Below are 27,630 nucleotides of genomic sequence, written 5' to 3' on the forward strand. Positions count from 1 at the left end.
CCCTAGCAGGGCTTTGCCCTGCACCCACCAGGGGTCCTAGCGGCCCCTGGACCCCCAGCAAATCATTCAATATCCCGCCCCCCCCCCTAACCAGAAATCCTGATCCCGCCCCTGTAAACGGAAGACAAAAAGAAGCAGTATTGTGGCAAAATGTTAATGAATGATGCATTTTAAATATCATAAATTTGATATCAATACATATCAAAACACAAGTATACAAGGGAATTTACATGATATATCTATATAATATAATACAGATAAACTAGAAAAGTAATTATTTGTTTCTGCCTCATGTTTAAACAGTGAGAGGGGAAACAACAAGAGGCAGCCGATCCTGTACATATTTCCAGTAAATTAACACCTAAAACAATACTCAATACATACAGGGTTGTGATCAATATTTATACGAAAAATCCAATATGTAAATGTACATATTTACAAGTATATTTTTGTGTTTTGACCATGTTTATTGTATATAACAAGATAGAGAAAAACGTAGAGTGCAAACAATGCAGTATTTGTTTATAAAAGAAACATAATTGATTTTATCCTCAATTTTTTATACTGAATAACTTAATGATAAACTGACACGTCTGATTACAAGGGAAGTAACGGTGTTGATAAGTAGTGCACGGAAAGCTAGGACATAGCTTCAACATAAGTGCAATTGGTAAAAGATGAAAGAATTATATTTTTATTCTTTTACAAAAAGACGACCGCATTATATAGTAGAACAGCTTATAACTATACTTGATTTTCGTTCAATATGAACGTAACACCTGTTTGAGAAAAGGAATGCAAAAGATTAATTTTTCATAAATTCAGTGTAATTATACATTCATTTGACATCAATATATCATTCACATCGGTTTAAACTGTCAATTATTGCCTCTTGTTGGCCGTCTAGAGTTCGCCTGGGAAGAGGTGTTGAGAGATTGAGACTTTCGTGGCCAAGGCTTTGTTAACCAGTTTTTGTAATTCGCGTAAGCTATCTGTGTGGCGTGTTGGTTTCCTTTGAAATACGCGTAGATTTTGCCCTCAAAGGACCAGCATTTTTCAACGTTATCTCTATCTTAAAGTCGCACTGATGCCAGCACTTCTGAACTACCTGATTTCTGTTCAAAAATCAAATGTTCACATCTGCGTTTTTTATCTTAGAAGTAAACATACAAAGTTGAAACAAAGGGATTGGGATAAAATGTTTACTTCTGAATCCATACAAAAGTCTTGGATAATATTTAGAGACACTTTTGTATCAGTTTTGAATGAGATTGCTCCAATTAAAGAAGTGCGCTTAAAACAACGAACAGAACCCTGGGTTGACTCAAACATTTTAGATCTAATAAAAAATAGAGATCAATTTATTTATAAATACAAAAAATATGGTGAAAAAGATTTTTATAAACAATTTTGCTTTTATCGAAATAAAGTCCAAAAGGCAGTTAAAAAGGCAAAAGCAACCTATATCCACGAGCAGCTAGAAGAAAGTAAATCCAAATCACTCTGGGCTCATTTAAAATCGTTAGGATATAGTGACACAAGTAAATCTTCACCATATGTTTTCCTCAAAATAAATGGCCGTCTTTGTTTTGAAGCTAAAAATATATACGGTAGCGGCAAACTTCCAGCTGCTCAAAATTGTTTTCATGTAGCCTCTGATGCTTTTAAAGCTTTTTACACACAAAAAATCCTGAGTTAAAGTCATTTAAACTGCGTACAGTTTCCGAACAATTTGTTTACAAGGAATTACGTAAGTTAAATTGTTCGAAAAGAACGGGTTTAGCTGATGTACCTGTTCGATTTTTAAAAGACTCATCATCTTTTATTAAAATTCATATTACTTTTTTAATTAATAGCTCTATTGTAAATAATTCTGTTCCAGAAGCTATGAAAAGTGCCAAAGTTAAGCCTCTTTTTTTAAAGAATGATAGGTCTGATGTTTGTAATTATAGGCCAGTTAGTATCTTGACTTTAGTTTCAAAAATTCTTGAGCGCGCCGTATACAACCAGCTGGAGTCTTTTTTCGTCAGAAACAACATTTTGTACGAATATCAAAGTGGGTTTAGAGGGAGGTACTCTACTGACTCCTGCCGTATCCATCTTACAGATCACATTCGTGTACAGACCTCTAAGGGTATGTTCACGGGTATGATGATGCTTGACCTCCAGAAGGCTTTCGACACCGTGGACCATGATATAATGTGTCGAATGCTCCTGGAGATGGGCGTGGAGTCGGTGGAGTGGTTCCGCTCATATTTGTCTGGTAGGACTCAGTCTGTTCACGTTAATGATGCATGGTCGGACTTCCGGTCGGTTGTTTGCGGTGTCCCACAGGGCAGTATTCTTGGGCCTTTATTGTTCCTGGCATATATAAATGATATGAGCACAAGCATTAGTTCGTTTTGCAAACTTATTATTTATGCAGACGATAGTGCCATTTTGTTTTCTCACAAAGATCCATCTTATATCAGTCATGTTCTAGGCAACGAACTAGAAAATTGTAGTAAATGGCTAATTGATAACAAACTTTCTTTGCATCTTTGGAAAACAGAATGTATTCTTTTTGGATCCAAGAGAAAGTTAAGCAAAATCAAAAATTTTACTATTTCATGTAATGGCCAAGAAATAAAATCTACAAGTACAGTTAAATATCTCGGTTCATTTCTAGATGCAGTACATCTATTGTAGATAGTTTTTTAGGTAAAGTTAAATCAAGAACTAAATTTTTATATCGTCAGCAAAGTTTTTTTAAAATAAGTCCCTTAGGAAAACTTTTTGTAATTCCTTAATACAATGCCATCTAGACTACGCATCATCTTCCTGGTTCTATGGTCTTACACAAACGTTGAAAGAGAAACTGCAGGTGGCTCAAAACAAAGTGCTACGTTTTATTCATAACTACCATTGTAGAACATCACTTCCTGATGCAGATTTTAAGGATCTTACATTTTTGAATATTGAATATAGATGTAAACAATTGCGACTTAACCATGAATATAAGATTTTTAACAATATAGCTCCCAGTTATATGCGCAACAATTTTACTAAATGTAGTGATATCCACTCGTACGGGACTAGATCTAGTGATAAGGGTGATTATCACCTACATCCAGTTGATACTTTTACTTCCAAATCTTTTTTCCAGTATGCAATAAAAGACTGGAATGACTTGCCACAAAATATACGTTGTACAAAGTCTAAGAATACGTTCAAAAACTTGTTGAGAAGCATTTATTAGAAGAAATGGAAATAGTTGAGAAACTATAATATCTTTATTATTAGATTTTTATCATATTTTAGATTTGTAAACCATATTGTAATACATTTTTAAACTGTAAACCATAGTGTAATACATTTTTAAACTGTGTTTGTGCAATCCTGTCAATTTCATCATCATACGTCTTGTTATCTCATTTAACAATAAGAATAATTTTATTAATACTATAATATGACATTGAAAGACCGTTGTCACTTTATTCCATCATAGTATAGGTGTTTATTTCTATCCAATACGCCATAGTAGGCACATGAGGACAACATAAATTCACAATAAAATTAACAACAACGTAGGCAAAGCAAAATGCAAAAATAAATAAATAATAAAGATAATAATACACACGCACTCCCATACGCATACACCCATACTCACACACGCGCACACGAATACACCCACTCCCATACACACATGCCCACACTCACAAGTGAACTAAACATACATAAAACGTGCATGGACAACACAATAATCATGAAAACAAGCGGAGAAGCCCATTATGAGTGATAAATAATTATAATAAAAAAATACATTACAAAATAATATTATTCCCATAATTTCTGAAATGAGCTTAAAAGAGGCGATCAAGAAATAATTGCCGATCACAAGTAAACAAAACATACATAATTAGTACATAAACGGATGAGCCTTTAATAGAGGCGATCAAGATTTAATTGCCGATCACTCAGAATGAGTATATTTACGCATCATAATTTTCTGTGTACATTGGATACATGAAAACGTAAGAAAGAACAGTATTATGAACACCAGCAAAACATAGATAAGTTACTTTTCATATGAATATTTTAATTACCGGTAAACAGGATAAGCAACTTAAACAATTCGTAATGAAATATGTCAAGCTATAAATGCATGGAAGCTTTAATTTAATGTTAAGTTATACAATTCGTAATGAAATATGTCAAGCTATACATGTATAGGAGCTTTAGTTTAATGTTAAGTTAAACAATTCGTAATGAAATATGTCAGGCTATACATGTATAGGAGATTTAATTTAATGAATGACATTACTTATATAAAGGATTATTGTGTTAATTCTTAACTTTAAAACCAAGAAATGTAAAGGAAGCTAGTTTTCTTAATGTTAGTGCATTTTGTGAATTTATAAGTGCAATACATTTTTGCATGTTAGGTCGTAACCAATACTTTTTATCGATATATTTCTTTCTTAAGTCATTTAATAAAGAACATTCTAAAATAAAATGATATTCGTCATCAATTTTTTGACAATGTGTACATTTTCTTTCATTATAAGGAGTAGCAATGGGTTTATGCCAGCGGCCAGATTCAATTATTAAACGATGAGATGATACTCTGAGTTTAGAAAGAGCAATGCGATGGTTTTCATTTGAGATGCTTGTAAGGTACATTTTTAAATCATTGTTTATGTTAGAATATGTCGAATTTATGGCATACTTTTGAGTCACTTAGATAGATCTACAGATGACGGCTTTGGACCCCGTTGGAAATAAGTTTTGTACGATTTATCGTCAAAGCTTTACGGGTTATCCAGTGCACTTATATTTCTATAATTAAAGATAATGTAATATCGACAAATAGGTGTGATAAAATGTGATAGCGTTTGAACCATATATAGATGTTTAAATAGATCTCATGTAAACTGTCTGTGATATATATGAATTGTTAAAAATTGTGACTGTTGATTGTATTGATATGTTATGTGTACAAATAAAATTATTATTATTATTATTTTTATTATTGTATGCTTCGTATATAATTTAATATGCATATTATGTGATGTATTAGTATCAGTGCAAAATCATGTAGTCAATTTATTATAAAGTTACCCGAAAGCGATGGCACCCTACTTTACCCGAAGATATGCACATGAAATGTTGACGAATAAATGAATTAATAAACCAATGAGTTTAACGTGTTCTTTAAGAATTTACTGGTGTCACTGATTTGAAGTATTAAATTATATTCTATGATATTTTAATATATATATTTATATCAGCGAATCAACTTTCGTCATTCGCAAAATGTGATCTAATATTCTACCGTAATTGATGTGCGACAATTAATTTTATTTTATACTGTTGGTCTCAAAATAGTATCGTTTACAAATGACGAACGAACATTTTCCTGGCGAGTAGATAAATCATAGAATATCTACAAAAACATTTTTATAATTCACTATTATCTCAGTTATTATTCAGTGATTACAACAGTGAATTCCTAACTTTAAGTCACTAATTTTCAACTGTTATTCAATTATAAGAAGCCAGAGGGAGGCAAAGAATTAATAAAGTAAATTGATAATGATTATGATGATGATTTTCATGATGTCGATGATGATGGGGATGATTATGCTGATGCTGATTGTTATAATGATACTACTAATAATAATGATGGCATGGTGTATAATTCTGCTTTACAACATAACATTGTGGAAAATTTGTTTTCCATAACGTAAACAATCGTGTTCATAACAATTGTTTAGTATTTATAACGACAAGAACATTTCATTTATCAAGCATCGATCGTTTAAAGATTGAATATTGAATTTTATTCAAAACACAATCCTTCATTGTCATAGAAACATTAAATTAGTCAAATCACTTTCAGTTTTGTCGTTCAATATAAATAATAAGTTTATCATTATTATCATATATTAAACATGATTACAAACAAGGAATATTAACGCCTCAATAGACTTTCGAACATTTCAATAAATGTCTGTGTTCTACCTTTTATAGTATGAATTTCGCTCTGTGAAAACGGGGATAAATGCATGTGCGTAAAGTGTCGTCCCAGATTAGCCTGTGCAGTCCGCACAAGAAAATCTGTGACGACACTGTCCGCTTTAACTGCATTTTCGCTTTGAAGAGACTTCCTTTAAACGAAAAATACCATAAGTGGAAAGTGTCGTTCCTGATGAGCCTGTGTGCACTCCACATGTACATTCTTGACGAAACTGTGCGCACATGCATTAAGCCGCGTTTTCCCAGTGCACGGTTCATATGAGTCGTGTCCTGAGAAAACTGGGCATAATTCATGTGCGTAAAGTGTCGTCCCAGTTAGCCTGTGCAGTCCGCACATTCTAATCAAAGACGACACTTTCCGCCTAAATTTGATTTTTGCTATGAAGAGACTTCATTGAAATGTAAAATGTCATAAGAGCGGAAAGTGCCGTCCCTGATTAGCCTGTGCGGATTGCACAGGCTTATCTGGGACGGCACTTTACGCACATGCATTATGCCCAGTTTTCTCAGAACACGACTCATATAACCGAAAACTTGATTTGATGTGATAAATCCTGTACCTCCCATGTGTCCGAAGTTGAGTTTTACGACAGCTTTAGACGTACTCCCGTTATTTTATTTATTTTGTGTGACAAAGATTGTTTTTTCATTGGAAACAGAAATAGGTTAAATCTAAAATATGGATCCCTGCGACAACGTATACAGAACTTTAGCTGGGCTGATGCAAATCGGCATGTAGATAGAGGGTCCAATTTTCCGTATGCAAGGTATTTCAGTTTTTCTTCGACAGGCAACAAAATTGTTTCTATGTTTACTAAAATATTTGAAAACTAAAATTTGGTTATTCTAATAGCACAGAGAAATAAAGAATCTAACGAAGAAATGTGTCAAAGTGCAGACAGGCTCAAGTAGAGCTCGATTGGTGGCTCGGGTCCGACTTACATGTTCCCCGGGTACGGTAAATATACTTAAACGTACCCGGGAATTTTAACGCTAAATCGGTCGTTTTCAGCTATATTTTTTTCTAATTATTATGTTCACATTTATGTCAGTATTCTGTTAAATGGCCTCAATATTATCACAACTCAAACTCAAATAGCATTTTGATACAGTTTTTTAAAAGGTTTGTTTTAGATAAACAATATCGTTTTACGGTAATCGGTAGCGCGTTTTACGACATCGGAATTTGGGCGGAAATACAACTCGGGTACAGTCTAATATCGACCGGGTACGTTTAAGTAAATTTAACGTACCAGGGGTACATTTAGTATACTTAAGAGTACCCGGGGTACATGTAAGTAGTACCCAAGCCGACAATGACAAATCGAGCTGAAGTAGAGCGTTGGAATACACAACCGAAGATGGATGTCTTCATCCCCGGTCCGGACTGTTTACATATAAATGGTTGTTGATAATGAAATCAAACCTATTTCCATTCTCTCCTTTCCCCTGATCCAAGAAGGGCAAGGTGTCAGTTACAGGCATAGCCTTAAGTATTTATCTACTGGTTACTGGAATTGAGTACCCTTTAATGAGACAACCCATGAAAAATGTTATTTGATTAATTGATATGACAGAAACCGGTTGAAATTGGCAAAACCAACCGTCAAAACTTACTACCATAATGTTGAATCAATATGTTTACATAAATTATCATAGGCACCACTATCTTGAATGCTGTTTTAATTGTGTACACTATATGGTTAAAGAAATCTTTTCACGTTTTGGTAAATTGACAAAATAAAAATAAAATGTTTCAGATTCGCACATTTTGTTTCGTTGTAGTTATGATATTTGTGATGAAACAGTAATACTGAGCATTTACCATGCTCTCAAATATCCATTATATCCATCTTTTTACGATTTAAAAACCTGAAAATTAAAGCGTTGCAACGCGAAACGATTGAATAATTTGGAGAGTTCTGTAGCTGTCTTATATTTTGTAATACTACGATGATTGCTAATATAAAGTATAAAATACATCACTAATTGTGTGAGCCCGGATGGCCGAGTGGTCTAAGCGATAGACTTAGGGGTCATTGGTTTGAGCCTAGTTGAGAGATACTTTTTTCTTTCTTTAATTGTATTCTTGTTGTGTTAAGCTTTTAAGATCCAATGTTAACATTTATCAATATTTAGTGACAAACTTCAATAATATGTTCTATTCCGAGACGCAACCCTAAATGTACATACATGCGATTAAAGGTTTTGTCAATATTGGAAATGTGTCGAATGAAATAAATTCAGCCACAAAAAGATCTGATTGCATCAATTCAGTTCCTGATGATAAATAATTCCTTTCGACAGAGCGACACAAGATATTTCCAGCAAGCAGACAAAACAAATCGCGTGAATCACTAAGCAGTGAGTGGTAGTGGCAAATATTTGGTGCGCCGCTCGTATAAATCGCTCGGCTGTTCGCATATTCATACCACAGTGTGAATACTGCAACAGGGACTAAGACCACTTTAATTTGTGTGAATACGTTTCTTTACTGAAGAAAATATGTCGTGGAAAATTGTTCCGTTGCACACGAGGGATTTTGGGTTCTTCGACCGACAAAAAGACCTTTTCAACGATTGGGTCAAAGAGTTCGATGATGATTTTAAGACCATGGAGCTCCACGAATCGAGGAGCCGTTTCGATAGCGAGCTCGAGCGCATCCGGAGGGACTTGTTCAAGCTCGACACAGGATCGGGGACGCTCCAGGTGGACCAGCCCTTCGTAATGGACCGCACCGGTAACAAGAAGCTGGCGCTGCGCTTCGACTGCAGCCAATTTAAACCGGAAGAGATAGCCGTGAAAACGATGGACGGCCGCCTGTGCGTGCACGCCAAGCACACGGAAGAGTCCCCGGGTCGCAAGGTGTACCGGGAGTTTACGCGGGAATACACCCTGCCCGAAAAGGTGGACCCCCTGTTGCTGTCGTCAACGCTGTCACGTGACGGCGTTCTCCAGATTGAGGCTCCGGCGCCACACAGCGTCAGCGCTCACAAGGAATTCCTAATCCCCATTGAGAAGTTGCACCGATTTTAAGATACGCATTTGTAACACGTTTAAGCTGCTTAAAATGCCAATAAATGTTGGATTAAATTACTGAAATAGGAACATACTGGCAGCTTTATTGTGTATTTCAAAGCTATAAAAAAGGGTTCGTAACGAAAGTGCACGCTTTAGTGATATTAAATTGGACATAAATATCTACAAATACTTGTTGAATTTTGAAGTGAAGTTGTTTGTTCGATATACAATTTGAAATATACCTAGAATATATACTTAACGCTGTGCAACATCTACGGCACAATTGCATGTGACTCATTGAAAAATTAAAGCCATATGTAAAGTGATGGCACTACAATGAACCATGTTGCTTTAATAGAATCAATTGGTATAACCCTTAGTGACGATTGCCAAATATTTATTTTGAATATTTTGTTTTTAGATATGAATTGATGAAATATGTTTATCGTATATTTATTACTGTTAGCTTAGCAGCATTTAACTTTTAGCTAACATTATTTAAATTGCATTATTTGATTATTGTGCATTTCAGTAATGAAGTGTATATTTGTGTAAACATTATAATTAGGTAAGCACCTCGTGTTGGATGACATTTGTTTAATGCTAATATTAAAACGTTAACATATATTTTCTGTTTATTTATCCGTTATTTCACAAAATACCAAGAAGTGTACCAAACTTAAGTAAACTTTGTTATGCTTGTGAAAGTTGATTAAAATGTTGAATCGTTGTAAGACGTTTCTTTCAGTACATGGCTAAGGGCCATAAAACTTAATGGATGAAATGAGGGAGGGGGGGGGGGGGGGCTGGAACAACAACGACATGAGAAAACAAATAGCTCTCAAATAGGTAATGAGAGTCAAGTAGGTCGATAAGCGATCAGCCGCATTTTATTTGAATACGCTTCGTTTAATGAGAATGTTAGACTGTTTTACTTTTCAGCACGTAAATATCACGAAATTGCCTTATATAAACAAACAAACCTTGTGTTATACATAAAGTACTGCAATCACATGTTTTATTTGAACACGTAATACCTAAAATCCATTTTAGCTCTTTTTATGATCGTCAAGACAAGGCTAAATGTGTTCGACAATCAGAAACACTGAACTAATGTGTTAAATAAAGGTTAATACACCGGTAATCTGTATAGCTCGGAAACCTTTAAACCCATTTTATGCCTAGCGTCTAGCAAAAAGGCCTTGGCAAGCAGCGTAGACCCAGATGAGACGCCGCATGATGCGGCGTCTCATCAGGGTCTGCGCTGTTTGCTTAAAGGAACTTCTGTAAGAAATATTCTAAATATATAAATAAGTATACTAGACATCCCTAATTTTGGAAATAAATTGATCCAATTTAGAAGGATGGGAGAGTTCACTAGGCATAAATGGGTTCAAACCGAACGAATGCTTCGGTCCATGTCCCTAAACGTAATGTGATTACACAACTCATTGGAATGTTTGAGAACAAGAACGAACACGCAAACGCTCCTATAATTGTTCAGTCGAGAAGCATCGACAGGTTAAAACATCAACCTTTCGACTTGCCAGATAGGATATAGTTTCTCATTCAGACACCACGACTCATCCGAATAAGGTAGTAGCGATTTGTTTTCCATGATTCCGCAATGTATTATTGTTCAGAATTTAAATGGTTGTGTTTTTACCCGAGCAAGCGTGCGTTGGTTAACTGACCGCCATGATAATTATTACTGAAATACTGATGAAAACGGCAAAGAATCCACACACAAAACGCAAATTTTGATATGTGTTTCTTCAGTTAAGTGCATTAACTGTGAGTTTAAGTATCGACGTAATTCATCGGAGTATATTCCGATGTGAATGAAAGCGTATTCCGACAATGAGTATACCGTTAAACAATATAAATATAGATTTATAATTTTTATTAATTTTCTTACTTTGCAAAAACAACCTAGGCGCCAACTATTTTATCAATTGAGTCGCGTTCTGAGAAAACTGTGTTTAATGCATGTGCATAAAGTGCCGTCCAAGATCAGCCTGTGCAGTCCGCACAGGATAATCAGGGACGACACTTTTCGCCTTATCTTGATTTTCGTGTAGAAGAGACTTCCTTTAAACAAAAACAAAAAATACCATAAAAGCGGAAAATGTCGTCATTGATTAGCCTGTGCGGACTCCACAGGCTAATCTGGGACGACACTTTACACACATACATTAAGCCCCGTTTTCTCAGAACGCGACTCAATTGATCTTTTTAACTGCGGGTACAATTCATATTAAAACATATACAAACTTGAACCCATGACCGCTCGATAGTGCGCGAGTTCTACAAGGTGCGAAACAGATACCCGTCAAAGAATGTTATTATCCGGATCTCACACGAAATTCCACGGTAGCTACTAGTAACTGGAAATATATTTTCCTTCCGCTAGAGACGACTGGAATGCTTACGTCGGCAATAACAATTGCCTTGAGGCGAAAAGCACTTGCAGAGCATACCTGGTTAATTGCAGTTCGTTCTTATTATCGTCAAAAATCATTTTACTCACTGTTGGCATTTATTCGTTACATGCTAGTTCGGAACAGGGTTTATTCTTGTTTGCATATTCGTGTACTTTAATAGTAGAACAGTTAATTGTAAACAGTTGTCATAGTTATTCATTGAAGCAGTAACTCAGTCTAAATCTGAGTTTAAAACAACTATTGTACACATTAGATTTGACAATTGTATTACACATAATGTATCTCTTTCTTTTTTTATTTACGATTGATGAGGTCAAGTTTAAGATAGTCTTCCGATCATCTGTGTACACAGGATAAGCAGTTGATAAGCGAAACTTGAAACTAAACTATGATCAAATACGAATAATAAAAATTAACTTTGAATTTTATAAATGTTGTGTTACAATAATTATTAAATGTACAAGCTAATTTCCGAATTGATCGCTCAGTGACATAATTATGCAGCGGACAACAAATGAACAGTATTACTTCCGACGAAAGCAATGCTATACATAAAACAAGGTTTCGCAACAGCGTACTAGGGCTATTTGCTCGAGGGGTAGAGAACAAAACTTTCAGTAGCTACTCATTTCATGCTTGTTTGCCATAAATCTTTTTCAAATGTTTAAAAAAAAGATAATTATTTTTAAAAGCTATTAAATTCTACTTAAATAGAAATAAAATTCAATAAATAATTTTTTGACGTCACACATGGCCTTCCCCTCCCCTCCACCTGTCACAAAATGTAACACTGTCGTACACCCCTTCCTCCCGACTGGATCCTTTGTTTTATCCTTTATTTTATCCTAAAACTAAACAAAATTCAACATGTGCATCGAGCAAATATCGTTTAAAACATAAATAATTATTAAAAAAACAATATTCAAGTACGAATTAAAGCGTTAGTCACTGACTACAAAAAACACAATGCAGTCAACTCAGTAGTTATTGCATAAGAAAGCTAAATGCTCTGATGAGATAACACAAACAACGTGTGACATGATTTATTCCGTCATGTGTGAATCATGTTGGAAATAGCAACAGATGACATAACACAGTGCGTCAGCCATAATCTCAAGCAAAAGGATAGCCCTATTTGCCTTAAAGTGTGAATCGGCTAAATGTCGTTGTGATTTTTTCTTTTAGCCGAATATATACGAGCGATAAATAACTTCGATAAATTGCTAAAACAAAGTGAACGCTCATATAAACGTGCATTTGCATTTGAAATAGAAGATATGTCAACATCAAATCCGAATGAATTTTGGCGAAAAATGTAAATGTCGCCATCGTCATATCGCATTGTCGCCATGGTACTATCGTGTTGTCGCATTGTCGCCATCGTACTATCGCATTGTCGCCATCGTACTGTCGCATTGTCGCCATCGTACTATCGCACTATCGCATTGTCGCCCTCTGGATTTTAATGTGTAACCACGATGGCAATAACGGTATTCCGTAGGAAAGCTAATATATGCCCTATATTGAAAGACTCTACTACAGAGCATCGAATCCCAATAAATTATCGTGGAATAAGCTTGATATTGTGTATAAGTAAACTTTACGTCGTTCAACATACCTTGAACAAAATGACACGCTTTCTGATGAGCAAAACGGCTCTCGTAAATCAAAGCGCTGAAGGCACTGAAGATCTTCGCTATTGCAGAATCTTAGGCGCAACTCAGTTTTCAAAATTATGTTATAGCTTTTTATCTCGTACGTTTGAAATGAACACAACCTATTCAAATTTATAAAGAGTGTGTCTTAAAGCACAGGTCGAAATGTGTGTGCACTGTTTGTCCTCATATATATGTTATAGAGATAACAACAAAATAGCAACAATATGTCTCTTTTTTCGCAATTAGTTGCTGCGCTTGCAACCATCTTTAGAATTTGGTTGCTTTGCTAAAGAATAATAAGCCTAGAATCATGTACATGTTGTGTATCTAATACTTAAATTATTTTCTTTAAATTATTGAGCAACTTTTTTTACGACATAGCAGACTTTTAATGCATCATGTCTTGTTGTGAGCCGGCATTGAAACCTTTCCTAGGCCTAATTGATACACGATCGCCAATTTGTATTCTATGTTAAATTGGATTGAGTTGTTAAAGCTTTGAAAAGTTGCCCTGCTTTTTAGCCCAACTGTAGCCAAGTTTTGAAATTGAGTTTCCTGGGCTTAAATCTATTGGCCCCAGGCTAACAGGCAACCACTAAACCTGTAAATTATTCATGATGTAAGATCTGACAGTGTATTGAACTCATTCAATTTGCAAGTCTGAAGACATTAAATGGACCTTTTCACGTTTTGGTTAATTGACAAAATTAAACGATTTAATAATTTGGAGAGTGCTGTTGATGTCGTTATATTTTTTCATACTACGAGGATTTCTTATATAAAGTATAAAATACATCTCTCATTGTATGAGCAAGGATGTCCGAGTGGTCTAAACGATAGACTTTTATTCCAGGGGTCAGTGTTTCGAGCCCAGTTGAGGGTACCTTTTTTGTTTCTTTAATGTTATTCTTGTTTATTTTCTTAATGGAGCTTTTAAGATCCAATGTTTACATTTATCAATATTAAGAATTTAATTACAAACTGTGAAAGATCCCTTTAAGATGTTTACTAAAAATGACACAAGGTAAACATTTAGAACTCATTGGTTGTTTATTTGATTTAAAAGTGATTTGCCTTGTCAGCGAGGTTACACTGAAGTTATTATCACTTATATCCTTTTTTCAAATCATTAATAGAAAAGATAATTTAAGCTTCATTTTGGAAAAAACAGGGCTAAATGCATATGCATTAATTGTCATCCCAGTACCAGAGACTCTCTTTAAACGAAAAAAAACATAATACCAGAAAGTGTCCTCCTTGATAAGATAGTGTGCATTGCACAGGCTAATCAGTGTGCACAGGCTAATCTGAGACACCACTTATTTGACATGCATAAAGCCCCGTTTTCCCTGAGAGCAGCCAATATGTACAGATTTCAATGACAAACTGGCCAATGTTGTCCATCAAGCTGTTAAACACTATTGATTCCATACACACACTGCTGTCTGCAGTGTACCAGTGGTAGAATATAAACAGGCAGCTGTGGTTATCGTTCCTAGCGTAGTTAAGAGTAGACTGACTTGCAAAGCACACTCATAACCTTAGTCCTTCGCAAGCGGTCATGGTAGGATCATGCGTTTACTTTGCATAATAAAGAACAATAAGCAAGTGTTAACAGCCTTTATGGATCTCCGCCGTTGCATTGATTACATAGATCGGGATATGTTACTGTATAAACTTCTTTTGAATAAAACCGATGGAAAGCTAAACAACTCTATACAAATATATACCTAAGCACCGTATCAACTATACGCACCAACAATACACTTACCGACTGGTTTGATTGTGCAAACTGGCGTGAAACAAGGTTGCAACCTGGCGCCGACCTTGTTTGCAATTTTCGCGAACGACCTTGTGCAAGAGTTAAATGACCTTGACATTGGTATGAAAGTTGAAGAACGTAAACTTGGATTCTGATGTTTGCAGATGATATAGTGCTGATGAGCGACTCAGAAAAAACACACCTCAAATAATGCTTGAAACAGTGCATACTGGTGTAAGCGTTGGGGAGTATTAATAAACTGCAATAAATCCAAACGCATGCATTTCCGTCAAAGAAGAACCCAACGAACTACGTTTACCTTAAAAAATGAGGCAAATATTTTAAAACATTTGATAAATACATTTATTTGGTATGCTGTTCCAAAAGAAAAATGACTTCACCCATAACTTGGTGGAATTATTAATAAAGTATATCACCTAAAGGACGTGGCTTTCAAAACGTTTGATAATGTATAAAGATAGTGTGTCATACCGATTATCGATTATTGCACTTCGGTTTTGGGTTATAAACAGTTTCAATCAATGGACAATGTCCAACACAGAGATATTTTCTCGGCGTTTACCGTTTCACGCCAGTTTTAGGAATGATCGGAGATCCCTGATGGATTCCAAGTGTAAACAGACGTTGGCTATCAATGCGTCGGTACTGGAACAAGCTCGTGCCAAGTGAAGTTCACAGAATCACCAGAAAAAAATGGACAAATGACTTGAAAGAGGAACTCAGTACGATCGGTCTCACAAACAATTAGAAAATAAAACAGTGGTAAATCTTTCAAAAGCAAAAGATCAGATTCATCTTTATTATGCAAATAAATGGAGCCAGGATGTCCAGCATGTTCCTAAATTAAGGACTTACCGACGTTTTAAGAGTACATTCAAGACAGAGGAATACATTGAACGTAACTTAAAAAAAAATGAACGATCAATGTTGTGTCAATTAAGAAAGGGTATACTGCCATTAAGGGTTGAAACTGGACTATTTATAGGAGAACCTTTAGGACAGAGGACTTGTATATTGTGCAACGGTGATTGTATAGAAGATGAAGTACACTTCTGTTAGATTGTGATACTTACAACTATTTACGGCGTTAATATCATCTGAGCTGACGAACCACAATTTTATTTGCAAACTGAATAATCATATGTCTTTATGTCCACGAAAACTGTCTTAATTTATTGTTTAAGCATACTTAAAAAAGACGAACTGTTATCTATGCATAGTTCTGATTGAGTATGTCATCAACATCAATTCCTGTACATTTTTGGGTCATATTCACATTCGTTATATATTATTCACATAAAGTATGTGGTGATATTGTATATAATTTGAAATATTCTGTTTTGGTTACGTATAGGCCCATGGATCGGGTGCAAAACACATTTGTATATATATTTATATGATTTTTTGTTAAATTGCACATGTCACTATAATAAACAATTGACTTACTTACTTACTTAGTTACTCACTCCCTCCCTCCCTCCCTCCCTCCCTCCCTCCCTCCCTCCCTCCCTCCCTCCCTCCCTCCCTCCCTCCCTCCCTCCCTCCCTCCCTCCCTCCCTCCCTCCCTCCCTCCCTCCCTCCCTCCCTCCCTCCCTCCCTCCCTCCCTCCCTCCCTCCCTCCCTCCCTCACTCCCTCACTCACTCACTCACTCACTCACTTTACAAAAGATATTAAATGCGGGTCTGAAGCAGTAATTTAAAATAATTAGGAATTTAACAGAATTAAATGACCTCCAAAACGCACACATACAACTTAATTTAACAACAGGGAACACATAAATCTTAACAAATCACATGAAACAAAATATCCTGATGTCACCGCCTTGAAACAGTCAACGAAAAAAACATTAGGGACTAAACTCGTTTCTAATGAGATCCAAACCTCAACTTTGGCAAAGGATTACTCACAAAACATTACAGCGCAAATATGATTCGACACCAAAGCATCAAGATACAAATTACATAGCAATATAAGAAAATGAATTTCAAATAAATAATAATCATCATTAAAATTCTCAATAGCTGAATACAGAGCAGAGAACCAGAACCGTAACTTTGTACGGCACGATGAAATGAAACCAAAAAGAGTATCAACCACATCTTTAGTCTTAATCCTTTCCCCAATACAAAGTAAAGTGAAAATGGCTATGTGCCAACAGCATAATGACAGAACAGCCTGCGAAAAAAACTCGCAGACTGTTCAGGTTTTATGCTGTTTGCTGCTCATCAGTAACTACGGTTTGGCGATGAAGCTTTTAAAACTTGAATTTAGTAAGAAAGGTCTATTATTAAATCTAACTTTCTAAGGAACTACAAATGCGTAAAAATACTTATCTAAATGGTTTAGGGATAAAAAGAGCTACAGAGTCAGAGCGTCATATACATTGTAGTTTAATTTTTAGTAAGCTTCCAAATATTAAGCTCACATCGAATATGTTAAGAACATTCTCCATCAGTAAACTATATTGGGCCGTGCTCTGTGAAAAGGGGTTTAATGCATGTGCATAAAGTGTCGTCCTAGATTAGTCTTTGCAGTCCGCCTAAACTAGATTTTTGCTAAGAAGGGTCTTTCTTTGAACAGAAATATGATACAAGCAGAAAGTGTCGTCCATGATTAGCCTGTGCTGACTGCACAGGCTAATCTGAGTCGACACTTTACGCAATTGCATTAAACTTCCTTTTTACAGAGCACGGTTCAATTATATCAATCACACTTCCTTGACAGGCTATTTTATTCAAATATGTATTATGTTTCTAAATAACGATTGTATTCGTCAATAAAATTGCATGTTGTATGTTTTAAAATAATATTTATATATTATCAAGAATTTAATTAGAATAACAAACCATGCTTAAACATAAGTTTAAAAAGCTTCACAACTTCACACAACCCGCACGCACCAAAACAAACCTACTCGCGGCACATATTTAAACAATCGGTCTAAACAACGCGTCTAGACACTATAAGCATTTCTTTAAATTTGCTTCTCAATTACATGTAGCATACGATTAATTGCTATTGTTAGTATTCAAATTACTTTATAAACGTGCATGTTTATCAATCAAAGTACACATTAGTTTGGCATGTAATGCGTTACGTGCAAAACCCCTCAAAAGTGCATAAAAACTCGCATAGTTGCATACATGGTCGTATGCAAAATCTTCAACAAGATCCACATTATTTAAAGACAAGCGAAAGAACAGTTTTCAATATAAACAGTTATATAGAATTTTATTAATACCTCAATTAACGTACCGTGCATGATAAAAGGCACGTGTTCAAAGTTTGGAAATATGACACTTAAAACATTTGTGATGCATTCAAAAATAGTGTTTGCTATATATTCTAACAAGCAAATAACACTGTCGGAAAAGTAAAATATTACGAATATGTTTTCGTCTATGTATACTCATCAATCTCAATTGTTAAAATTATAAAGCGTTTGTATGATTTAGCAAAAAAGTGTAACCATGCGCGTGTGAACAACGTCACAGATACACAAGGCCGCATGATTCAATGGTAGCCAATTGGCTTTGGCTTCATGAGGCTGTGGGATCGATCCCCTGGTTAGACACATGTTTCATTAAATACAGAAATTCAAACGAAGACTGAAAATTAAGTAAAAACATGTAAGTCAACCGGCAAAACGTGATTCATCGATACATATTTAACATATTTATACGCGCGTTCATCAAACAGATCTGTGCTAGTTGTTTAATCGGACATTGTTATTTGATTCGATTATTAATAGTAATACTGTGCCATATGGAGAGGACGCACACAAACGATATTGACGTGGAGACTTGAGTGTGAAATTATTGCTAGCCGTTTAATTAGAAATAACATTGTTTCACGCTGGAATTACTCGTTAATGTAAAAATGGGATTGCTCTTTGAACACATGTTCAATTGCGCGCAGTTTTGGTATATTTAACTAATGCAAAAATGTCATGCATTTATTTGAGGCTATTGGTGGAAAATTGAATTAAAATTATGTTGGACGCTTACAAAGGTCAGCGAAAGTGAAAAGCTGGGTTAAAAAGTTACGGACAAAAAGTAGTGAGGACCGGTGAATTTTGTCTGTCTATATTATTACTTGCTGATTACATTTAATGAACATAGAGATTGTAAATCTAGCCCCATGTGAAGACCAACTGCCATATTTTCATTTATTTATCGGCCAGTATCCGTTGTCTTATCCAGTGTACTCGAGAGTAACAAAAATGGTGATTAATCTCCGGCATTGCATTAACCCATTTATGCCTAGTTGACCATCCCATCCTTCTAAATTGGATCAATTTATTTCAAAAATTAGGGATGTCTGGTGTATTTATTTCTGTTTTTATAATATTTCTTACAGAAATTCCTTTAAGCAAACAGCGCAGACCCAGATGAGACGCCGCATCTTGCGACGTCTCTTCTGGGTCTACGCTGTTTGCCAAGGCCTTTTTTCTAGACGCTAGGAATAAATGGGTTAAATACTGATTTTCAGTATAAATGTACTGCTATGTAATCAAGGGAAGCAAAATGTACCGTTCTTGTTTCGTTGGTTGATTCGAGTTGTCGAACCTCTGTATAACAGGCATTATTATTATTTTATAGAGAGACCATGTTTTCGTATACATTTAACTTTAAAACATATCCCTGATTTCCGATACTTTCGACACACGTGCACATAAATCCAGCGCGTAGTATTTGATTCATCAGTCACGCTTTGCATTCAGGTTTTCTGCCTGCATGGAAACGGTTGACTAGAATCGTTTTACAAGTACGTTTGGCTTGTTATGTATTTTGGGGTAAATAAGAGGTGAAGCTAGCTTTCAAACCTCTTTACGTTCTAATGTTATCATTATACCACTAATAGTGTTATCCCAGCTTTAATCAATTTATGTTTATCGTAGTGTTCTTTCATTCAAGTTATGGGCAAACGAAAAAGAATTCCTCTTCTTATATTAGTTTATTGTTTGCAATATGTCGTTGTTGGAAATAAATCTTGTTTTGCTTGATAAAAGCTCAATATCTTATGTCGAGTCTGACCTGGTGGAGTGACGGTCGACAAAACACTAAACAAAACGACAACAGAATAATGCACAAATGAACAAGCTGTCACTAGCGCGCATAAAATATATTTTACATGAATGTGAACGAATGCGGCTGTAAAGCTTCGTGATTAATTACTTCAACAACCATTACAGTTTACATTGACCATATACACGTTCATTGTTTCTAATCTGTATTCATTTATTTGAAAACAATGCAGCGTTCAAAATACGCTGACGCGCCCGGTTGAAGCCCGATCAGTATCGATACATCGGTTCATTCAAAAAGGTCTCAGTCCCAAATGAGGTCAATGCCAAGATCAATCTGAGGTATGGTGATGCGCGTGAGCCCAGTGTTGAATGCAAGTATCAACGTATCTAAGTAGTATTGATGTGAAGCGAACAGTGAAATCGTGTCGAACAATAATTATTAATCCAAAGGTAGTTTATAGTACCACTCAGTGGTGTAGCGGATATGGTGTCCGTCTAGCGATCGGGAGGTCACCATTTCGATCCCCATTATGGGAGCGTTCTTAAGATTTACCCCATGGACACCAAGTACTGGTTCTTGTCCTAGGAAACGGACTTTCGAATAAGCCTTCTATGCAAGCGAGCTAAATTATATAGGTTTAAACCAAAGGTAGGTAAATGTCAGTCAACATCAGGTCCGATGATGTAGGCGTGTTGAGAGTTTCATAGTAAGCATCCATGCAAGTATAAAAGTCCTGTATTAAGTATACTGTTATGTTAAACGTTTCAGACTTTTACGGACGAACGACCACACAGGCAAATCACTGTATGATGGCCGCATCAGTAGACCCCGGGGACCAGACGGATCAATCACTGTATGATGGCCGCATCAGTAGACCCCGGGGACCAGACGGGCCAATCACTGTAAGATGACCGCATCAGTAGATCCCGGGGACCAGACGGACCAATCACTGTATGATGGCCGCATCAATATACCCCGGGGACCAGACGGGCCAATCACTGTATGATGGCCTCATCAGTCGATCTCGGGAACCAGACGTACCAATCACTGTATGATGGCCGCATCAGTAGACCCCGGGGGCCAGACGGACTAATCACTGTAAGATGGCCGCATCAGTAGATCCCGGGGACCAGACGGACCAATCACTGTATGATGGCCGCATCAGTAGACTCCGGGGACCAGACGGGCCAATCACTGTAAGATGACCGCATCAGTAGACCCCGGCACCAGACGGGCCAATCACTGTATGATGGCCGCATCAGTAGATCCCGGGGACCAGACGGACCAATCACTGTATGATGGCCGCATCAATAGACCCCGGGGACCAGACGGGCCAATCACTGTATGATGGCCGCATCAGTAGACCCCGGGGACCAGACGGGCCAATCACTGTATGATGGCTGCATCAGTAGATCCCGGGGACCAGACGGACCAATCACTGTATGATGACCGCATCAGTAGACCCCGGGGGCCAGACGGACCAATCACTGTATGATGGCCGCATCAGTAGACCCCGGGGACCAGACGGACCAATCACTGTATGATGGCCGCATCAGTAGACCCCGGAGACCAGACGGGCCAATCACTGTATGATGGCTGCTTCAGTAGACCCCGGGGACCAGACGGACCAATCACTGTATGATGGCCGCATCAGTAGACCCCGCGGACCAATCACTGTATGATGGTCGCATCAGTAGACCCCGGGGACCAGACGGGCCTATCACTGTACGATGGTCGCATCAGTAGACCCCGGGGACCAGACGGGCCTATCACTGTACGATGGCTGCATCAGTAGACCCTGGTGACCAGACGGGCCTATCGCTGTATGATGGCCGCATCAGAAGATCCCGGAGACCAGACGGGCCAACTACTGTATGATGGCCGCATCAGTAGACCCCGGGGACCAGACGGACCAATCACTGTATGATGGCCGCATCAGTAGACCCCTGGGACCAGACGGGCCTATCACTGTATGATGGTCGCATCAGTAGATCCCGGGGACCAGACGGGCCTATCACTGTATGATGGCCGCATCAGTAGACCCCCGGGGACCAGACGGGCCTATCACTGTATGATGGCCGCATCAGAAGATCCCGGAGACCAGACGGGCCAATCACTGTATGATGGCCGCATCAGTAGACCCCGGGGACCAGACGGACCAATCACTGTATGATGGCCGCATCAGTAGACCCCTGGGACCAGACGGGCCTATCACTGTATGATGGTCGCATCAGTAGATCCCGGGGACCAGACGGGCCTATCACTGTATGATGGCCGTATCAGTAGACCCCCGAGGACAAGACGGGCCAATCACAATATGATGGCCGCATCAGTAGATCCCGAGGTCATAAAAAGTGCTTGCACATGTTCTTGCAAACTCGACATATGCCTTCAGATTTCGGCATATTGTCGTTATGTATTTTCGAACTAATCTGTTTTTTTTTCTGTGATATGTACGTAAAGAAACACAACCTCTCATTCTCCAAAACTTCAGGCTTAATCTTCTAGTCTTACGCCAGATCACAAAAGACTTTATACACGATTTGAATATCTGACAGAGACAAATTGTACAAATATATACAACTTATTTAAATGTTCCTTATTTAAAACAATATGTTCATAGTTTTATTTTCTAAGTTGGCAAGCAGTTACTCTGTGCATAACGTCAATAATAAACTTTGAGAGCTCAAGCTGTTACAAATTTGCCTAAATCTCAAAAAGAAAGTCTGCGTGTTTGGAAATCTATCCGTGTGGGGAGTTTTATGAAAAGGGAATTGTGATTTATTTTATACTTGCATAAATCCACGTATGCTCACAAAACATAACCATAACATCAGAAACACTATATTATTTAATTGCTACAAGTTGCAATTCTTTATAATTGTATGGATTTCTGACGATGATTTCTCATTAACGAGAATATTTTTTCTGTATTTGTGTTGCTCATATGTATTATATCGCTCCCTGGTATAAAGTGCTGATTAAGTTATTGCATGCGTGAAAATAAGATGGACACACGCTAATTCGAACAACAATTTATTATGAAAAGTTCTGCATACATGCGCAAAATATTCAAATTTGCTGTTGCAACCATCACCACAAAAACGCAACAGAAGACTTCGTTTTAAGAAGACAATACACAAATGACTCGCGTGATAAACGCACCAAAGCGTTTTTCCACCGTGTTAATATGTCGACATGGCAACACATTGGTCGCCATGTTAATTCCTCACAATTATTAAGGCACGAGGAACGGCGCCTGTCTTATCACAGGTTGGTAAAAATCGAAGTCCAAAGGCCGGGCAAAGTTGAAACATTTTAGTCACGCCGTACCACCAAAATAATTCAACACGTTGAGTCGTTGTCGGGAAAACTGTCCGCACGGCGTCGCCTCGCGAGACAATCTGTAACGAGAATAGGCATGAACTTGTGAACAATTGGCATTAAGAAAAAAGTTGTTATTGAAGGGTTAACGCTTAGCATAAGTTTTTAGGCACCAAATAAAAATGATCAGACAATTGTTTTTTTATCAATAAGAACGCCATCTCGAAATGTCTGTATAAAAAGTGGTGGTTGAGTGATAGTCGTTCATACATGTCTGTATAAGCGGTGGTTGAGTGATAGTCGTTCATACATGTCTGTATAAGCGGTGGTTGAGTGATAGTCGTTCATACATGTTTTTATATAAAAATGCATTGCTGAAAAAAACGTAATCTATTTTACTTTTGCCATGGCGAAACTGAAATATAAAAACCAAACACTAAATAGTTTTCTTTTTTCAGCCTGATTACTTTTGTCGAGTGAGAACCGATGTAAGAAATCGGGTTTGCGAAAATACACTAGCGATGAAAGCTATTATATTACATAATAGTCTCCTGGAAACTGCTTTATCGGACATTAGAAAACGTCATGAAATTGACGTTATTTATATACTTAATAATATTATATATTGAAAAAAGAACGCGGCCTTCCGGGGTGAGACAAACGTGCATGGTAATCAAGACAATTATAGGATCGCCGTGGTGTAATTGATATGGTGTCCGCCTAGCGACCGGGAGGTCACGGATTCGATCCCCACCGTGGGAGCGTTCTTTAGATCACCCCCAAAGACACCAAGTACTGGTTCTAGGCCCAGGAAACGGACTCGAGAGCGTTTATATAAGCCTAGGGCTTTCGATGCAATCGAGCTAAAATAAATAGGTTTAAGCTAAACTAAGACAATTATATAGTACTCAGTTGTTTCTAATACATGAGATAATCCAACAAAATTATCGTTTACGCAATAAGCAATTTATTTCAGAATGAGACGTAATGCGTGCTATGTAATTACTAATTTAATCGTAGATTGACAGTATGTTTTTACATTTAAGGACGTAAACACGTTCAGGGTCGATCTAATAATGATGAGGTCAACAACCCTTTCAATCGCGCTCCACGCTTAGACATGCGTTTAAGGACATATCACTTTCTGAAAAGGTCAGAAGTGGGTGGGGTAATGTAAAATAATAATTCCTTATATAAGCATTCTATATATAAATTGGAACAATATGCACAACTAAAATAACATATAATTCAGTGATACATGAACCAGTTCTAATGAAAACTTTCAAAAATAGTAAATTATCACATTTTTATACCTTATAAACCACTTTTTTCTTGGGCGTTCAAAGTCCTTATTTTCTCATTTTTTTCAAAAATCCGCTGATACCAGCTGGAACATACACCACTGTATAACATAGTGTTAGAGTATTATTAAATATAACACACTAGAAGCACTGAAAAAGCATCCTTTTTTGTAAGAAAAAATGTAAACAACTGGAGTAAAAAAATAGTACACTTGAACAAGTATGGTGGGCCAAAAATTATAATTTACAATACAAAATATGAAAGATATAGAAATATTGAAAACATTTCAATAAAATCCCTTTATTTTTATAGCATATTAATGATATATGCATACTGATATATAAATGTGTTTTTTAAAGTGATGTTATACACATTAAAAAAAGTCTTAATCAAATTTATATTTGTCTTTTCTGGTCAAAAATACTTTTTCCTACTATTTTAGACTCAAGTTGTTTACAATCTGTTTTTTACAAAAAAGGATGCTTTATTCAGTGTTTCAAGTGTGTTATATTTAATAATACTCTAACACTATGTTCTACAGTGGTGTATGTTCCAGCTGGTATCAGTGGGTTTATGAAGAAAATAAGGACTTTGGACGCCCAATAATAAAGTGGGTTATAAGATGAAAAAAAAGTGATTATTTACTCTTTTTGAAAGATTTCATTTGAACTTGTTCATGTATCACTTAAGTATATGCTATTTTAATTGTGCATATTGTTCCACACCTAATATAGAATGTTAATATAAGGAATTATTTTTTTACATAACCCCACCCACTTCTGACCGTTTCAGAAAGTGATATGTCCTTAAATATGTTTAGTGTTACGATAGCGCATGTTCAGTTAAATTCTTATCAATCCAACGGATAGAATGATTGTTTCGTTCCCAGAAATGTTATTACGCTCTAGGAAATAGGTTGATGCCTTTAATTAAATAAAAAGCAGCGCGTTGTAAACTAAGTAAATGTAAATATTGCACATAGTTGTATCATCTAAATATAAACATAACAATGGACACAATTGTCACAAAACCAGGTTTTCAACTTGAAAAAAAAATCTGATAAAGGGAGACAACTCAAACTGAACTAATTGTTAAAGTTACCCCCCTTGCTTGAAAATAAATATATTTTTAGTCGTGGCGACCTTGCCCTTGGATATATTGACGTAATTCTTTCGTGTGGCACACCGTCCAATAATGGTGAACAAATGTGCCAAATGATTTTAAAATCTCACAATGAATGACATAGTTATTGCCCGGACAAGCTCATTTATGACCATTTTGACCTTTAAACTCAAAGTGTGACCTTGGCCTTGGAGATATCGACGTAATTCTTTCGCGCGACACACCGTCTAATGATGGTGAACAAATGTGCCAAATGATTTTAAAATATCACAATGAACGACAACGTTAAGGCCCGGACAAGCATGTTCCGCCCGCCCGTCAGCCCGCCGACATTCGCCAATCTAATAACCAGTTTTTTTCCTTCGGAAAACCTGGTTAAAAATCATAAATTTGTATTATGTATGTAAAAACCAACATGCACAAAACAATAGCCACATTGTAAAGTTCGCCTAACATGGCTTCGAAAACTGCCGCAGAGTGCAAGAAGATCAATCACATATACACAATGCATACATAATCAACGATATTCATACGTGCCTTTAGCAAAAAACAACAAACAAACAAACATTAATGAGTTTATTTAAACAAAACATCCAACTATATCTACCTATTTCTTCTGATTGTTCGCGTTATTCGTAAATGTGTTGACAATTTTGCGCGTATGCCCGCTGGGGTCATCCTTATGATGCTGTTCCGCCTCCTTTTTTGACCGCCCCTTGCCGCTGTGCCCCGACGTCACATATTTGTCCTGGTTTATGTTATAGTCCTCGTATTCGTCCATATATTCTTTGTCGGCATCGGCGCTCGAGCTCGGTGTCTTAGTCGACATTTTCTTGCTGATTCAGTGATTGCCTATGATTCTCAATACCTTAGATCTATACAGTATGTCTTTTTCCGTGTGCACTTTGTATAGTCACCTTAACGAATTGTAACACGCAATAAATGTGTTTGTTTTTCAGGAAAGCACGATGTTTGTGTCTTGCTAGCCGCAAAACCGGTTTATGCAGTCAAGCTGTTGTGTTCTCTTTGCCACGTAGCGTTATGTGTTTACATGATGAGTAACTCGCATATATACCATGTTTACCTCTCACCGCCTATGTTTTTCAACTTTAAACTTTATGCCGATTGGCTAATTGCATAGCGCGGTCTAAATATGGATCTGTAAAACGCAGAATAAATCTTAAAGAGGCGAACGTAATATCGCCACTTTTGTGCGAAAAGTAGCATGTGACATTGAAATTAAAAGGCACATGGTACATTTTTGCACCAATGGGTTGATATTATGTTGAATGTGAATGTATATACATACATCTGTTATGGGAATATATATGAGCAGCGCTCTGTGAAAAGGGTATTTAATTGTGTGCGTAAATTGACGTCCCAGAATAGCCTATGCGGACTGCAAATAAGGGACGAGACTTTCCGCTTTTATTATATTTTCTGTGTAAAGAAAATATATTCTTAGCAAAAATCCACTTTAGGCGGAACGTGTGAAACTTAACGCACATGTATTATAACCCCTTTTCACAGAGCGCGGCTAAGATATAATTTTATGTAAAGCAAGTTATACCACTATTTTGGAGAACTTGCCCCAACAGATGTGGCTTTTTGTAGTAGGTTTATTATTACACCATAAACATCTTTATTAACTTCGATTGTCGCGAAGCGGAAGGAGAGGGTAAAATGGTATGTGCATGTTTGTGTTCGAATCTCCTTGATAACGAGCTCTACAAAATCTTGCTTAAACACTAGTCAATCATTACTGAGACAATGAGCGAAAAACGTGAGTCTGTCAAGCTGGATTAGAGTTTACCCATTTATGCCTAGCGTCTAGAAAAAAGGCATTGGCAAACAGCGTAGACCCGGATGAGACGCCGCATGGTGCGGCGTCTCATCAGGGTCTGCGCTGTTTGCTTAAAGGAATTTT

The 27,630-nt window shown here is 36.8% G+C and overlaps 1 protein-coding gene and 2 long non-coding RNA genes across 3 annotated transcripts; 2 read left to right on the forward strand and 1 right to left on the reverse strand.

The window, feature by feature from the left end:
• Positions 1-8,383: 8,383 nt before the first annotated feature.
• On the forward strand, positions 8,384-9,666 carry LOC127867111 (alpha-crystallin A chain-like). Its single transcript, XM_052408137.1, has one exon. It carries the CDS (start codon positions 8,524-8,526, stop codon positions 9,052-9,054), a length of 531 nt encoding a protein of 176 aa, XP_052264097.1. The 5' UTR covers positions 8,384-8,523; the 3' UTR covers positions 9,055-9,666.
• Positions 9,667-10,544: 878 nt separating this feature from the next.
• On the forward strand, positions 10,545-23,312 carry LOC127849615 (uncharacterized). The gene is made up of 2 exons (XR_008034952.1): positions 10,545-10,635; positions 20,724-23,312. It is a non-coding gene; the product is annotated as an uncharacterized LOC127849615 (long non-coding RNA).
• Positions 22,976-26,850, reverse strand: LOC127849613 (uncharacterized). The gene is made up of 2 exons (XR_008034951.1): positions 26,311-26,850; positions 22,976-23,359 (listed from the first exon to the last, which is right to left on the reverse strand). It is a non-coding gene; the product is annotated as an uncharacterized LOC127849613 (long non-coding RNA).
• Positions 26,851-27,630: the final 780 nt, after the last annotated feature.

The sequence above is a fragment of the Dreissena polymorpha genome, chromosome 1, assembly GCF_020536995.1.
Source record: "Dreissena polymorpha isolate Duluth1 chromosome 1, UMN_Dpol_1.0, whole genome shotgun sequence".
NCBI classification, from domain to species: domain Eukaryota; kingdom Metazoa; phylum Mollusca; class Bivalvia; order Myida; family Dreissenidae; genus Dreissena; species Dreissena polymorpha.

Bases quoted from the DNA above. Each gene is read 5' to 3' on its own strand.
- LOC127867111 (XM_052408137.1), top strand. From the start codon at position 8,524: ATGTCGTGGAAAATTGTTCCGTTGCACACGAGGGATTTTGGGTTCTTC.